Raw genomic sequence first — 14,461 nt, 5'->3', positions numbered from 1 at the left:
CTACAGTATGCCTATTGTTTTCCGAACTAACATCTCTAAGGAACAGTCTTTGCCGTTCAAAGCATGATGACAACATTTGCACCATCTCAAGATGTTATTATTGCCGTGAACACGGCTTTTGCAATACCATAATCTTCCCTCTTTATTTGGTATGGTATTTGTCTCGCAACCACAGCAGCTAGGATGATAAGTGATGGTCCCAGCTGGAACGATTAGCGAATAATGAAAGCCAATCTATGATCGACTGCTGCTCTATAAATCCCGAGCATTTATTGAAAGCAATTGCGCAAACTCCCATATTCGTAACGCCCTGGAGAGCTAATTACATTTCATCAACAGTTTCCCAGCCTTCTGACTCTGTTGGAACGCCAACCTCCTCTAAGCTATCATAACAGTACTGCAGCCACTTTATTGATAGCCGCCGATTAGGATGGTCCTCCGATAGTACAATCTTTCGAACTGAAACCACATGTTCAAGCAGTTCAACTGCCTCTTTTGTTTGACCGTTCTGTTGGTATGTTATTCCAAGTGCAAGTTCTGATGACAGCCGATCAGGATGGTCCTCTGATAGCACAACGCTCCGCACTGCAACCACATGCTGAAGCATTTCAATTGCCTCTTTTATTCTTCCGTCAGTCATATATGCGCGTGCAAGCGCGTGTTGTGATGCCAGCCGATTAGGGTGATTCTCTGATAGATCTGGTCTTGTTGCAACCACATGCTCAAGCAGTTCGATTGCTTCCTTTACTCTTCCGTCAGTCTCGTATGCTAATGCAAGCGCGTGTTGTGGTGCCAGCCGGTTAGGGTGATTCTCTGATAGATCTGGTCTTATTGCAACCACATGCTCAAGCAGTTCGATTGCTTCCTTTACTCTTCCGTCAGTCCCGTATGCTAATGCAAGCGCGTGTTGTGATGCCAGCCGGGCAGGGTCATTCTCTGCTAAGTCTGGTCTCATTGCAACCACATGCTCGAGCAGCTCAATTGCCTGTTTTGTTTGCCCGTTGTCATAATACGCTATTGCAAGCTGATGCTCCCTTGTCAATCGATCAATGTCATTTTCTACCAAGGTTGTCCTGTCGAGCTCAACCACAGACTCAAGGATATGCACTGCCTGTCTTGTCTGTCCGTCAATGAGCAAGCATCGGCCAACCTTATCTCCAAGTCGACCTCTGTGGGAAATATTGGCACCATCCGCGCTTGTTAGGAGTCTCAGTGCATGTGGCATATACTGCCGCCATAACTCACGGTCCTCCCAGTCGTCGTATGGGAAAGTCTCAGCAATATGTGCGAATGTCATCTGTCGTGTTCCTGCCTCAAGTCCCTCTTCTTCATTCCATCTTTTGATGGCAAGGTGAACGAGGCTATGCATGTCGAACGTCTCCCCATCTTCTCGTTTACTCAAGAAGCTATATCCGCAGAGCGTACCAATAGCACGAGTCATTCTTTGTTCAGAACCCAGAGGCGGTAACAAGGCACGAGGTATGGCTTTCGGTTCAAGATAGGCCGTGACAGAGAGAATTGTCGCAGCGTCTTCGTGTAAAGCACGGATTTGCTTGAAGGAAACAATCCAGGTGGTAGCGACAGCGCCTTGGGAAGAGTCGTAGTGAGTTCTATCACGGAACTCACAACTCAGCAGTTCCACCATATCCTGGTTGGTATTTTGGAGGAGGTGGAGATACTCGTTGACTGAGATCTCATTAACTTTCATGTATGCTGAAGCTTGGGTGATAGCAAGAGGTAGATAGGCAAGCTTTTGTAGGAGCTTGTCGATAAGAATAGTGTCCTTCATCTGGTCCTTTTCAATTAATGAACTCTTTAAGAGGGCCTTCGCATCCTCATCGTCCATTCCTGACAGCTTAACGACATTGTTCTGCGCCACGCTAACAGCAACCTCACGAGATCGGGTTGTGTACAGAATGTAACCGTGCTCGCAGTCTGGTATGAATTCGACAATGCCTCCCGGGGCCTCAGCTGTTCCGTACAGAGTCTCGATGTTATCTGCATTATCGATGATAAGAAACCAATTGCCGGCTTTTTCTGACCTTAGAAACTTCCTAAATGTTTCCTTGGCGTTCTCGTCATTTGTCTGCTCGATGCCAAACTCGCTGATCATCTTGGTGCAGACTTGTTCGAAACTCGCCATGCTCAACGCCGGCATCCATATGACAGAGTAGCTACGGTCTGCCTGTTCTTCTTTCTTCACAAGATGTGCAAGCTGAAGAGCAATTTGTGTCTTACCAACGCCGCCCAAACCGACCAAAGCGACTCGCTGGCCATTGGGGTCAGTGAAGAGAAGTTTTTGAAGCTCAGCGATTGTTCCCTCGCGACCTGTAAAGTTCTTGTTCCTCGGCAGCGGTAGGTAGTGACTCTTAGATTCTGTCGTGGGCTCTTCGGCGAGCCTTTTTCTCTGCTCAATATATTCTCGATCTGCTAATGAGCAGCGTCTCTTGAGGTTTGCAGTCAGATACGCGACATCTTGAAACACAATTAATTCCATTCCATCAAACGCTAACTGCTACGAACCTTGAGTAATTGACGGGGTCCAAAAGCCCAGAAAAGCCTTCGCGCAAGCTGCAGCTGTGGCTGCTGCATACCGTTGCCAGACCTTGTTTTTGTGACTATCAGCATAATCACAACCGCCCTTGATAATAATACATGGGAAGCTATCCCAAACGCCAGCGCCTTCCATCTCAAAGGCAATAACGTCTTCTGTTGAGGCTATGCGGTCACGATCTTCGCCTGACTTCATAACTGTATCTGCAGAAGCCATCAAACCAAAGTGCACAGCAGGCTTTGGCGGCACATCTGTAGTCGATAGGCGGTTTCTCTTGACTAGGGCGCCTGTGCATCTAGCCTGCTCACATGACCTCCGATCATCCGCATGACGGTAGGTAGCCTCAAAGAGCTTATCTTCCGTAGATCCAGGATATTCAGCATGAAGCTCCGGATCCTGACGGAGAACATCCAGAAAGCTCTCAATCTTAGCACTCAACTGGCGGCGGTGTCGGAGTCCGTTCAGCTTTGCTAGGACTGCGCGAATCTCTAGGTTAGGTCTGCCTGGGACGTCTAGCAACGTATCTTTACGGACCAGGCGCTCGGGAAACTGTCGCCCAAAGTCATACTGGATGACTCCGTTGCTGATGATGATATCGCCCAGGATGATCTCGTCCTTGGTAGGGCTGAACGGAACGACACCACAGATGCCGACCACTAGAGCAAGCTTGATGCTTGGAAAGCTTTTTCCGCAGTTGGCAGCAACAGTAGCGGCATTGACTTTGCCCATTCCTGGCATGTATGCGAGGACTACATTAAAGCGACCAATTACTCCTGTTGAGTATGCATTCGGGTCGCCTCGCTCTTTATTGAAAGGTAGACCGTCGTCTTCCCAGTGATGATCGAACAAGGCCTCGATAGCATCTGCCTCGAGCGCCAATGCACAAATTATAGCTATCTCGAAGCCACGGCGGTCAGTAGGGCGAGGGGGTTGGGAGTTTGCAGAGTTCGCAGAGCTCGCATAGCTACCGGAGGTGTTGACTAAGGCCCGGTCACCGTCCGCAGAGTTCATTTTGGAACACCGCTGACTAGGCTACACTACCCAGTCGGCTCTTCAGGATTGAGATGCGCAGATTGACGCTCTTTGCCGCCGTCTGGACAGGGAGGGTCCGGCGATCGGCTCTCAGTCAGCCAAGGTGATCTCTGATGCCTCAAGGAGGCAACAGAGCCAGTATAATAGGAGGAAAAGAGTGCTGATAGCTGCTAGGTCCTTTGCTCATGTGTCGAAGTCTGTCTGTTGTGTTGCAAGAGAGAAATCGGGTTGAAAATGACGGAGCGGGGTAATTTTCAGCTCTGTCTGTTGGTTGTGCACTTTTGCAGGCAACAGTCTCATGATCCTTGCAGAATAGCGATTTGCAGCCAATTATTGCAAAGGTGGCGCGTTACCAGTCAGATTTGGCCTGACAATTGGGGTTCTCGTGATCTGCGCGAAAACAAGGATGAGAACAAATGTTGAGAAACGCCGGTGCTTACATCACACGCCTCACATGATAGATAATAGTCAACTCGGCTGTGTACAGGCGTTGAAGCAGTTAAAAAAAGCCTGGATAAACCTTTATTTTTTATGGCGGTGTTCCTATAGATAGGTACTTACGTGTCTGCTAGTATCTGCACATTTCGCTGGATTGACTATGCATAAGCGACCGAGATTGAGTTACATGCAATTGACGCTTTTGTCCAAGTCCCTGTTCCGAGTATGCTAGGCCCGGCCCGGTCCGTCGACTGATAACGAATCATGAAGTGATGCCAGTCAAGAATGCTTTTCGTTGCAAGATTTATTACCGGGAACAAGCTTTGAATGCGGTTCCAGATGCCTTGGGTAACATGGCTTAGGCATCGCGTCATACGAAGTCTCTGCCACATTTGTACGTCAATCGCTGCTTGGACAAGAGACCGTCTACCGTGGGACATATTTCCTTCTATGTATTTTTTATCTATTCGCTCTGGACAGTATTATACAAATATCTTAAAGATCAAAACGCCAACGCTTGCTGTTTTCCTTGACAAACCATCTCGTCATAAAAGCACCTTCTTCAGCCCACTCCGCAACATCCCTCCCAAACCTCTGTTCCACCTCCTCCAAGAACGATTTAAAATCCAACGCCTGTACAGGGTTATGTTCATAAGGATCCTTCGTCAAGTCCGCCAGTTTCCACGCCACGTGTTCTATTATCGGCACAACAAGATGACGCTCTGGATACCGGCCATCTCGGATGCTAAGCATAGCGCGCCCAGGATTGGTGATGGTGAACTGCCATTGTCCATTGCCCGTAGCTAAAGGTCGAAGGAGCGATTGTCCTTCGTAATTCCGTATTAGGTCCTGGGCTGCTTGTCGGCTTGTTTTGCTGAGGGAGCCTGTTTCGAGGAGGATGTCTAGAATTGTGGGGAGGATTTGAGTTGCGTGAACGCCTTCATCCACGTCGAAGGCTGGGAGTTGCGGGTGGGAGAGGACGAGAGGGACATGCTCAACACCTACATTAGGGTTATAGTATGGCGAGGCGATATCGTTCTCTGGGAGGGATACACCGTGGTCGCCTTGAAAGATGACCAGGGTTTCGTTGGCAACTCCTTGCTTGTCCAAGATATCGAGCACCTTGCGAATCCACCTGTCTTCGTAACCAATTGTGTTGATATATCTTGACATCATATCGAGATGGCCACCGTTGGCTAGAGGTGTATACTTTTCTTTCTTGGGCATGTGAAACCGATGATGGCTGGTCGATGTAATATGGCTCAAAAATACGCGGTTGTTCTCTTTGTTGGCGTTTTCGAAGACATCGGTGATATAGTCCTCCAGCGGATCTTCCTCAAAAGCAAAGTCATTAATGTTCTCCAACGTGACCGCTCCATGCCTCGCGTTAGCACTGCGAAGATATTCCTGGCCAATTACCCCCTCATCCGGGAATCCCATCGCAGACATCAAAGCACCATGACTATCGTAATTGAGTTTCGCAGCTTGGAAAAAGTAAGACTTCCACTTGTCCTTCTGACTAGCTTCCTTAGTACGGGCTTCCTTCTCCTCTGCTTTGTTGAGTGCGTTGAATATATGCGGCAGGCAAGGCTGGTAGATATGATGGCTGTAATCGAGGTTGAAATCTGCTGCTAGGGGCGATAAACCGCAGATTGAACCTGTTAGGCTTTTGAGGGTGTACGTTCCTGATGTATGTGCGTTGGTGAAGCGAATCCCTCCTCGTACCGGTTTACTGGCGTGTTCGAAACCGTCTGAATAATCGCCTGTAATGTAGTTTGCTGTTGGTGTTAAGTTGGCAAGCTTCTCCTGAACTTCTAGTGGCAGACCATGCGGAAAGGTCTCAGCAAAGCGATTCCAGACTAGTCCATCTTTTTTGATAGGAAATACATCGTGTCGGGTACTTTCCAGGAAGAATAGAACTACATGTCGAATGTTGAGCTTTTCTAATTTTCCTTTCAGGGAATCCCGCAATGGCTCGTCTAGATTTGACACTCTCATAGGGTCCGACTTGGCGCTGTAGTGCGGTTGATCCAGATACCAATCTTTGAAACCGTCCAGGGCTGGTATGTCCATCGGCAGCCAGCTGAAAGGGGTAGGTTGTACAAGCGCGGTTCGATCGTCCCAGGTTCGCTGTACTCCCTTTCCGAAAACCGATGGTAGATTGTCGAGGAATGGCGACGAGGCAAAGTCGACGAATGGTAAAAGTCCAGTTGTCCAAGAGAGGAAGATCAGAGAAGGGTCCTTGGGTCGAATAAAAGTCAGGATAAAAAGTGCCGTCAATAGAAGGGTAACAATCGGGTAAGGAAGTATGCGTAGAAAACGGCCGAGTCGAGATCTTCGTACTGGTGAACCTCCTCTTGAGCTTCGTGGTGAACTCAACAGTGAGACCGACGGCGAGCTGAGCTTTCGCTTCAGTTCCTTGTCGTGATATGCGCTGCTCTCAATGTCGAGCCATGAGAGATCTTCTCGTTCCCATAACGCATCGTAGCTAAACCGTTGACCCAACTTGCGACAGATGAAGCTAAGGGGCCAATTGACGAGGTCTCCACCCCAGCCAAAAAGGGTGTAGCAAGGGAACTGAAGCAGTGCGGCTAAGCAAGCGAAGACACAAAAGACACCAATGAAAGCTGTGAGACCCGATAGAATAATCGCTTGCGCCGTGGGATCGGCCATAAAACCGATGTTGCGCCAGTGGATTTCAGACCCCGATACTAGATAAAAGGAAACTGAGACAGTGCAAATGATAGTGTTGTATGTCATCAAGGAGTATGCAAGTGTATTGACGATCTTCCGTGGCTTGGGTGCACCAGGCACCCAATGGCTCAGGAGAAGTCTGATTAGAAGAAGTAGGAGGACATCTTGAGTAAAGAAGGAGAAGAAGAAGAGAAGCATGCGCTTGGGCGTCACTGAAGCCCTGTGATTATGAAGATGCACTCCCTTGGCAGCACATACTGCCAATAGGGTCAGCGTGAAAGCAAGGCGCTGGTTAGCTAATTTTGAGGCGTATAGCAAGCATATCCTCCTGAAGGGTGCCATTTTGGACAACGCGCTGACTAAAAAGCGAGAAAAGGGAAGAGAAACCAGAAACAGGGAGCCAAGACCGTTTCTCTTAAATAAGGGCCTCCCTTCCCCTTTCATTAACGTCACCCCATACTCTGTAGTGCCTAGCCTCATTACTTGACCGGACACGGTTCGGGCGATGCATTACTGTAAAGCACGCGAGCAATCTGGACCGTTAATTCGGAGTAGCGCTTACATTAGACCGCGCCGCATTATGGGCTCGACGATGCATTTTGGTTTGTCGGGTCGTATTTTCGCTCGTATTGGATTTTCAGGTCTAGTACGGACCAGGCTAGAGTCAATGCCAGCGAAGTGGGTTTTAGGGGTCTGGGTCCGGCTAAGTGGCAGGTTTCCCCTGACTTGATGAGATGGGGCCTAACAAACGGCAAGTTGTGCCGTGTGTCGTCGTGCGAGATTGAGTTTGAAGGCCTTGCCGACAGCCGGATTAGTTTGGTTGGGCTGACGTCGAGGGATGTCTCATTTCTCTGATGTCTCATCAACTGTACACAACAAATGCCTGTGTTTCTGGAAAGGGTGCGTTGAAACAGATCATGACGCCTGGAGGATTCTGCTCTTACTGTTGAGATTGTGTAATTTGTAGGGCTGTGCTGAGCCAAGCGAAAATGTCGCATTGGACGGGCTAACGGGTAAGACGGGTTAACTTGTTCCAGACAGATTCTAGACCCCGTGGCGGCACAGACATTTTGTGGCTTCAAGACGGATTGTGGCAGTGCGCAGAAGGGATTTCGGCAACTTCCCGTTCTGGTCATTTCTTGCCGGCTTCCGCGCCCTGCGAGTGAAGGATTTCATTCAGGGCTGATTTGGCTGACCAGGATCATCCTTCAGCTCCTGCCTGAACGATGATCGTCTTCCGCGAATACCCATTATCCGCCCTCGGCTGCCCGCGGGATTATAAAATACATCTGACACGGGGATCCGCACTCACCATCTTGAATCAAATCTTCACATCAGACGTTTTCTAACAACAAAGTTTATCAAGGTGTTGTTTAAATAATTCTATGATGTCGTAAAGACTTCGTTCCTTTCAGGGGATCGTAAGGCGTTATTTCTGCCTGGAATCTTCATCGTATCAGTTTCTAGTCTCTTCCTTATGAGAGGTTATTAGATATTCATACTTGTTGTCTAGTGGCTTTACCTTTAGATCTACGGGCTGTGTCGATGGATCCTTCCTCAAGGATTATACGAAGGCTCGGCTGTGATTGGTTAGAATCTCAAGGACCCAACTGTGTAGGGTAGATCACTCAACGGCACAGGCAGCTCAATAAATCAGTTGTTATTTACTTAGCAATAAAAGGCTCTGATGCACCGGGGACATTGGCGATTGGGCTTTCACGCCTCAAACTTCATTGCAGTACATACGATACTGGTTTTGTGAAGGTTTCGATCAATCTTTTACGGCGCCGTACTTTTTGCACTGGTTGTTCTTTATGAGCCACACTGAGCGCAACGAAGCAAACACAGTAAGAAATGAGCACATAAATGAAGAAATGACAAAGACGTTTCATTACTATCATGCCATTTTGGGTTATTCTTTATCTCTAGCGATACTTAGAAAAGAATCTCCAGGAATTAACATCAGATTGTCAAGCGTTGATGCACCAGAACGTTCCCCCGCCATCGTCACTCCCCGCATCGAATGAATGCCGCTTACTCCGGATCACCAATCAACCACTGAATAATGACATAATTTAGCTCAACCAGGAAATGATGAGCGCCAAGCTCGGGCCGACTTGGCAGTCTTGAACAAATTCCGTTAGCAATTCCACGAACTCAGAGCTAATTTGCGGGGTTAACCAAGATTTTGGCATCGTCTGATTCCCGGTCTTCGATCTCTTGCTCGTTTTGATCGCCATGTCAAATACAACATTGAACTCTTGTTTTCATTCTTTAAGACTTCTTTTACAGATTGTTTATTCATAGTACCGTGCATCTGTGAGAGAAATCTAGTAAAGTCTGCCGGTACTGAGTGTAAACCACCAAATGGTGTAAATGACACCATGCTTTCTTCAGTATGTCAGCACAAACTCTTACACTCATCAGGCTCAAAATTCTCAAGATAACTCTTTTCTAAACCTTTCCATCACTCGAATGCTGATTCTTCTGATGTAGTATCTTAATTATGCCATTTGGTCACTTCTCTCCTCAGTAACGCTGGCAACCAGCACTCACGACCATGACCGCATTGAAAACTGCTATCAACGTCATAGCTCATCAAATCACTCAACCAAGCCGAGCAAAAACATTTACGAGACCTCATTCCCCGGCGTAACATGGGACAACGATAATTGGCTCCTCAGCACAACCAATCTCGACCAAGGCCACTACCAATCTCGCGGATCCGTAGCAAACGGCTATCTCGGCATCAACGTCGCTGCCGTCGGCCCGTTCTTCGAGATTGACCTTGACGAAAAAGGTGGCGTCATCAATGGCTGGCCGCTCTTCTCAAGGCGTCAGACCTTCGCTACCATCGCTGGCTTTTACGATGCACAGCCCAACACGAATGGAACGAATTTTCCGTGGCTTTTGCAGTATGGCTATGAGAGTGTGATTAGTGGTATTCCGCACTGGAGTGGACTTATTCTTGATTTGGGCGATGATGTTTATCTTGATGCGACGGTGGATAACCGGACTGTTCATAACTTTACCTCGACTTATGACTTCAAGGCTGGTGTTTTGGAGTGGTCGTATACTTGGAAGCCAAAAGGGAAAGGGTCGTATGAGATCAAGTACCGCCTTTTTGCGCACAAACTCCACGTCAACCAGGCTATCGTGGATCTAACAGTCGTCCCATCCGTCGACTCCGAAGCGACAATTGTCAACGTAATTGATGGATACTCGGCTGTGCGTTCAGACTTTGTCAAGTCAGGCGAGGATGACGACGGCGCCGTATTCTCAGCTGTTCGACCCGTTGGAATCCCCAATGTGACCGCCTACATCTACGCACAAGTCAATGGTTCCAAATCTCTCGACCTGTCCAAGCGCCAATTGGTCCATGGAAAGCCGTATGTGCATACCAACGAATCATCTATCGCGCAAGCCATCCCTGTCAAGTTCTCCACTGGTGTCCCCGTTCGGATCACCAAATACGTGGGAGCTGCTTCCTCCGACGCCTTCGATGACCCTGGAAAGATTGCGAAGGAGGCTTCACGCCGAGCGATGGAGGAAGGATACGAAAAGTCTCTTTTGTCGCATGTAAGGGAATGGGAGAGTGTCATGCCGAGTGACTCTGTGGATAGCTATGCCTCTCCCGAGAACAACACGCTCCCTGAGGATGAGTACATCATCGACTCTTCTATCATCGCAGTCACAAACACATACTACCTCCTCCAAAACACAGTCGGCAAAAATGCACAAAAAAAAGTATCAGGAGCCCCCGTCAACGTCGACAGTATCTCTGTCGGCGGGCTTACATCCGACTCCTACGCCGGCCTAATCTTCTGGGACGCAGACCTCTTCATGCAACCCGGTCTCACAACATCACACCCCGAAGCTGCTCAGCGTATAACCAACTACCGCGTTGCTAAGTATGACCAAGCTAAGAAGAACATCGCGACTTCATATGCTGGGTCTCAAAACAAGACCAAGTTCTCTGACTCGGCAGCTGTGTACCCGTGGACTAGCGGCCGGTTTGGGAATTGCACTGCGACTGGTCCTTGTTGGGATTATGAGTACCATTTAAACGGCGATATTGGGATCTCTTTGGTGAATCAGTGGGTTACGAGTGGTGATACCGACTTCTTCAAGGAGACACTGCTGCCGATCTATGACTCGGTTGCGAACCTCTTTGCGGATTTGTTAAAGCCGAATGGATCATCGTGGACTATCACGAACATGACTGACCCCGTAAGTCCAATCTGGTATTTCTTTTGTTGCGAATACTGACGTGACATAGGACGAGTATGCGAACCATATCGACGCTGGTGGTTTCACTATGGCCCTTGCTTCTGAGACCTTAATCCAAGCCAACAAGATCCGCCGACAATTTGGAATGACGGAGAACAAGACACAGGACGAAATAGCCTCTGATGTGCTCTTCATCAGAGAAAACGGTATAACCTTGGAGTTTACGACCATGAATGGCAGCGCCATCGTGAAGCAGGCTGATGTGGTGCTCATGAGCTTTCCGTTGGGTTACAACGATAACTACACTGACCAGAACGGACTGGATGACCTCGACTATGTAAGCTCATTGAAATGAGTAAAGCGACAGAATACTGATCCGAATGTCTTAGTACGCGAACAAGCAGTCTCCCGATGGACCAGCCATGACCTGAGCTATCTACTCCATCGTAGCCGACGAGCTCTCACCATCAGGTTGCTCAGCGTACACCTATGCACAGTACTCCTACAAGCCCTATACACGACCCCCGTTCTATCAGCTTTCTGAACAGTTGGTCGACAATGCGACCACAAATGGTGGCACGCATCCGGCATATCCCTTCCTCACTGGCCATGGAGGCGCTAACCAAGTGACTATCTTTGGATACCTTGGCCTACGACTCATTCCTGATCAAGGTCTCCACGTAAATCCGAACTTGCCTCCTCAGATTCCGTATCTGAAGTATCGAACGTTTTATTGGAGGGGCTGGCCTATCTCTGCTTGGTCAAATTACACGCATACTGTTATTTCTCGACATGCGACGACCAAGCCTCTTGATGTTGCAGATACTCGGTACGCCAACAAGAGCATTGCGGTCTATTCTGGAAAGCAAGGGGAATCTGCACTTCATCATTTATCCTTCGATGAGCCTGTTGTTATCAGGAACCGACAGATAGGCAGCATCGACACAGTGCATGGCAACCTCGCTCAGTGCCGACCAGTCAAGTCTTCTAACTCGTACGAGCCAGGACAGTTCCCTCTCGGGGCTGTTGACGGAGCTACTTCGACAAAGTGGCAGCCCTCCAAGGCCGCTGAGATCAGCTCACTGACAGTTTCCCTTGCGAAAGAGGATTTTGATTCTAAAGTCAAAGGCTTCTACTTCGATTGGGCCGATGCGCCACCAGTCAACGTCACAGTTCTGTTCCACAACAAGACCATTGATGATCCGGCCAAGGTCTATGGGACATCAAGCCACGACTCGGGATATGACATGGTTGTGTCCATAAAGAAAGTCAAACTCTCGGATGCGTACAACGCAAAGACGGATAATCTAGATGCAGTCGTCATGCCCACAGGGAACACTACCAACGTCACTCTCCCAGAGCCTGTTCCCTTGTCTCGATACGCCACGTTGTTGATAGCGGGGAACCAGGCTTTGGATGCGGTTGATGTCAAAGCTGGGAACGGTACGGGCGCTACGGTCGCCGAGTGGGCAATCCTTCACTAAGGATGATTGTGTACAGAGTATGGAATTGGTGTCCTCTACCTTTGTGGCCTGGGGGCTGAAGCCTCTTCTAAAACCCGAACCTTAACGCAGTACAGAGTATGGGTCAATGGAGGCCGTCGGTCAAGAGTAGCGAGGTTTGCTTTCTTAGAAGGACATTGATGTAATCAGCGCTGAGACTAGGCTTTTGATACCTCCTGGTGGCGCCTAGCTTCCGCATTAATAAAAATCTACTGTGAACAGTGGAAGGTCGTATACTTAATGGGCAAGTGACAAGATCAGTTCAAGGTTCATGACCCATAAGACTTGGAAGCCGCTTTATAAGGGCGGAAGAGTCAGCGTACAAGACCGCTTCAGCCACCTACGGCAGAGAAAGAGATAAAAATGCTCCAGCGTTGAAGTTAAAGCGTTGAAGTTAACTACTTTTATTGGGCGTTCAGGTCACCACCACCTCGGAAGCTTGATCAATGTACCAAAAGAATTGTTGTAAATTGAGCAAAGAATGGAATCTATGAACGCAAGCCTCCTCGCTAGCCCTAAGACAGAACAGGCTGAAACTAGCTAGTTACAGGTTGTCCCTCAAGACTGCTTGCATGTATCATAAGGCGGGTTAGGCTTGTCACACGCACACGCTCCATTTGGATGAGCTTTGTCGATCCGGCCATTGCCACGGCCTTGATCATGACAATCCTTGTTGCAAATCTGATCGTTGGCAGCGCCATGGCACTCAACGGCGTAGTAGTACTTCCAAGGGTTGCTACCACTCTTGAATCCGCGTTCCTGGCAGTACGCATCCATTGCCTGCTTGTTGGCCAACTACAAAGTGGTCAGATGAATCTTTTGTATTGGAGAGGGTAGAACTTACGATGCAGTAGCAGTGATGAGTGTCGGTGACCTTGGGAGTCATGTAGTCGTCGCAAGGGAACTGATCGAACTTGCACGCTGCGTAAGAGTCACCGCAGGCGGGAGGGTCATTTGGACCCTGAGAAGCAGGTGTTTGGCACTGAAGAGTGTTAGAGTATTGGATCTATAGAAGCTGCACTACGAGCAGGGCTTTTCTTACCATGGGCCTGGGGCAAGTACCATCCCGGGCACTCAGATGATGCTTGGATCCACCGGGGGTATGAAGTTGAGACCTTTGGTCTGCGGATACGAGAGTCGCAGTCGCAAAGGCAGAGATGAGAGTGATGAACTTCATGTTGGAGACAGTAGACTTGGTGCAGTAATGGAAATGAGTCTATGGATACAGAGCTCATGTATGGAATATGCTTGGTATATATACTGTCCTCTTCTAACTTGAGAACGTTAGCTTAGTCTCCCGTATAGCGGTAAAGAAAGGTTGAGTCTATGGGAAATTAAAAAGTATGTTATACGGAAGAATTATTATGCACTTATGGGGTAAAGTTCCAAGCTACTGGGATTGACCGAAAGTATACAACTGCCGATTGACGTGGACCGGTCCCTCGGTGCCGAAAAGTTTAAATACCCTGATGCAACGTCAACACACCGCTTTCCATGTCAGTCATGTTTAAACTGATTGCCGGAATTACGGCGAGAACTATAAATCATTAAATATTTCTCTTGTCCACACGGGCGTAATTTGGTCCAATTAGAACCTCGAGGACTATGGAGGATGTGGTCGTGTCCCGGTAGATGGAGAGCAAAATGTTCATGCACGGGTAGCCGAGTTCCGAAATTGCGGTTTGATTTAGATTACACATGGGTAAAACCTAATGCAACTGATCATCCTCAACTGTCTCGGTTGGCCTCCGTCAGACTCGTTGAATACTGTCATGGCTTCGCTTTACACCTCGTGCAATACAAGCCGGCAGATACTTGCGAGATCGTCTGATCAAGAGAGCTCTGAGATTTTTAGGTAGGAATACAACACGTGTCTTTGCAGTATGTCTGGGATAAGAAGAGGACTTAAGGCAAGTTTTAGTTAGTCTCCTTCCTGCTATAGTTCGTTTGTCATATGCGACAAGGACGTCTATGTATCTCGCCGACGAGAAGTAGGATAATATCTGGTATC

At 48.4% G+C, this 14,461-nt stretch overlaps 4 protein-coding genes across 4 annotated transcripts; 1 reads left to right on the top strand and 3 right to left on the bottom strand.

Annotated features, from left to right (window-relative positions):
- Positions 1-116: 116 nt before the first annotated feature.
- On the bottom strand, positions 117-3,823 carry FVEG_17534 (hypothetical protein). Its single transcript, XM_018906780.1, has 2 exons — positions 2,524-3,823; positions 117-2,475 (listed from the first exon to the last, which is right to left on the bottom strand). Exons 1-2 carry the CDS (start codon positions 3,563-3,565, stop codon positions 323-325), a joined length of 3,195 nt encoding a protein of 1,064 aa, XP_018761700.1. The 5' UTR covers positions 3,566-3,823; the 3' UTR covers positions 117-322.
- Positions 3,824-4,449: 626 nt separating this feature from the next.
- Positions 4,450-7,105, bottom strand: FVEG_13501 (hypothetical protein). The gene has a single exon (XM_018902868.1). The coding sequence runs from the start codon at positions 7,058-7,060 to the stop codon at positions 4,520-4,522; it is 2,541 nt and encodes an 846-aa protein (XP_018761699.1). The 5' UTR covers positions 7,061-7,105; the 3' UTR covers positions 4,450-4,519.
- A 1,997-nt stretch (positions 7,106-9,102) lies between these two features.
- FVEG_17533 (acid trehalase) lies at positions 9,103-12,432 on the top strand (the record flags this gene model as incomplete). Its single annotated transcript, XM_018906779.1, has 4 exons — positions 9,103-9,114; positions 9,215-10,948; positions 10,998-11,285; positions 11,446-12,432. The coding sequence occupies 4 exons, from the start codon at positions 9,103-9,105 to the stop codon at positions 12,430-12,432; spliced, it is 3,021 nt and encodes a 1,006-aa protein (XP_018761698.1).
- Positions 12,433-12,907: 475 nt separating this feature from the next.
- Positions 12,908-13,627, bottom strand: FVEG_13498 (hypothetical protein; the record flags this gene model as incomplete). Its single annotated transcript, XM_018902867.1, has 3 exons — positions 12,908-13,245; positions 13,295-13,432; positions 13,493-13,627. 3 exons carry the CDS (start codon positions 13,625-13,627, stop codon positions 13,009-13,011), a joined length of 510 nt encoding a protein of 169 aa, XP_018761697.1. The 3' UTR covers positions 12,908-13,008.
- Positions 13,628-14,461: the final 834 nt, after the last annotated feature.

Source organism: Fusarium verticillioides, chromosome 8, assembly GCF_000149555.1.
Source record: "Fusarium verticillioides 7600 chromosome 8, whole genome shotgun sequence".
Lineage (NCBI taxonomy): Eukaryota > Fungi > Ascomycota > Sordariomycetes > Hypocreales > Nectriaceae > Fusarium > Fusarium verticillioides.
Note: the sequence above shows the minus strand (reverse complement) of the source record. Positions and strands in the feature narration are given on the sequence as shown.

What these genes read in the sequence shown, in the direction of transcription:
- FVEG_17534 (XM_018906780.1), bottom strand. Translation starts at nt 3,565, where the DNA reads ATGAACTCTGCGGACGGTGACCGGGCCTTAGTCAACACCTCCGGTAGC. An exon ending in GACCCCGTCAATTACTCAAG is followed by an intron (nt 2,476 to 2,523) that starts GTTCGTAGCAGT and finishes TTGTGTTTCAAG; the next exon opens with ATGTCGCGTATCTGACTGCA.
- FVEG_13501 (XM_018902868.1), bottom strand. Translation starts at nt 7,060, where the DNA reads ATGGCACCCTTCAGGAGGATATGCTTGCTATACGCCTCAAAATTAGCT.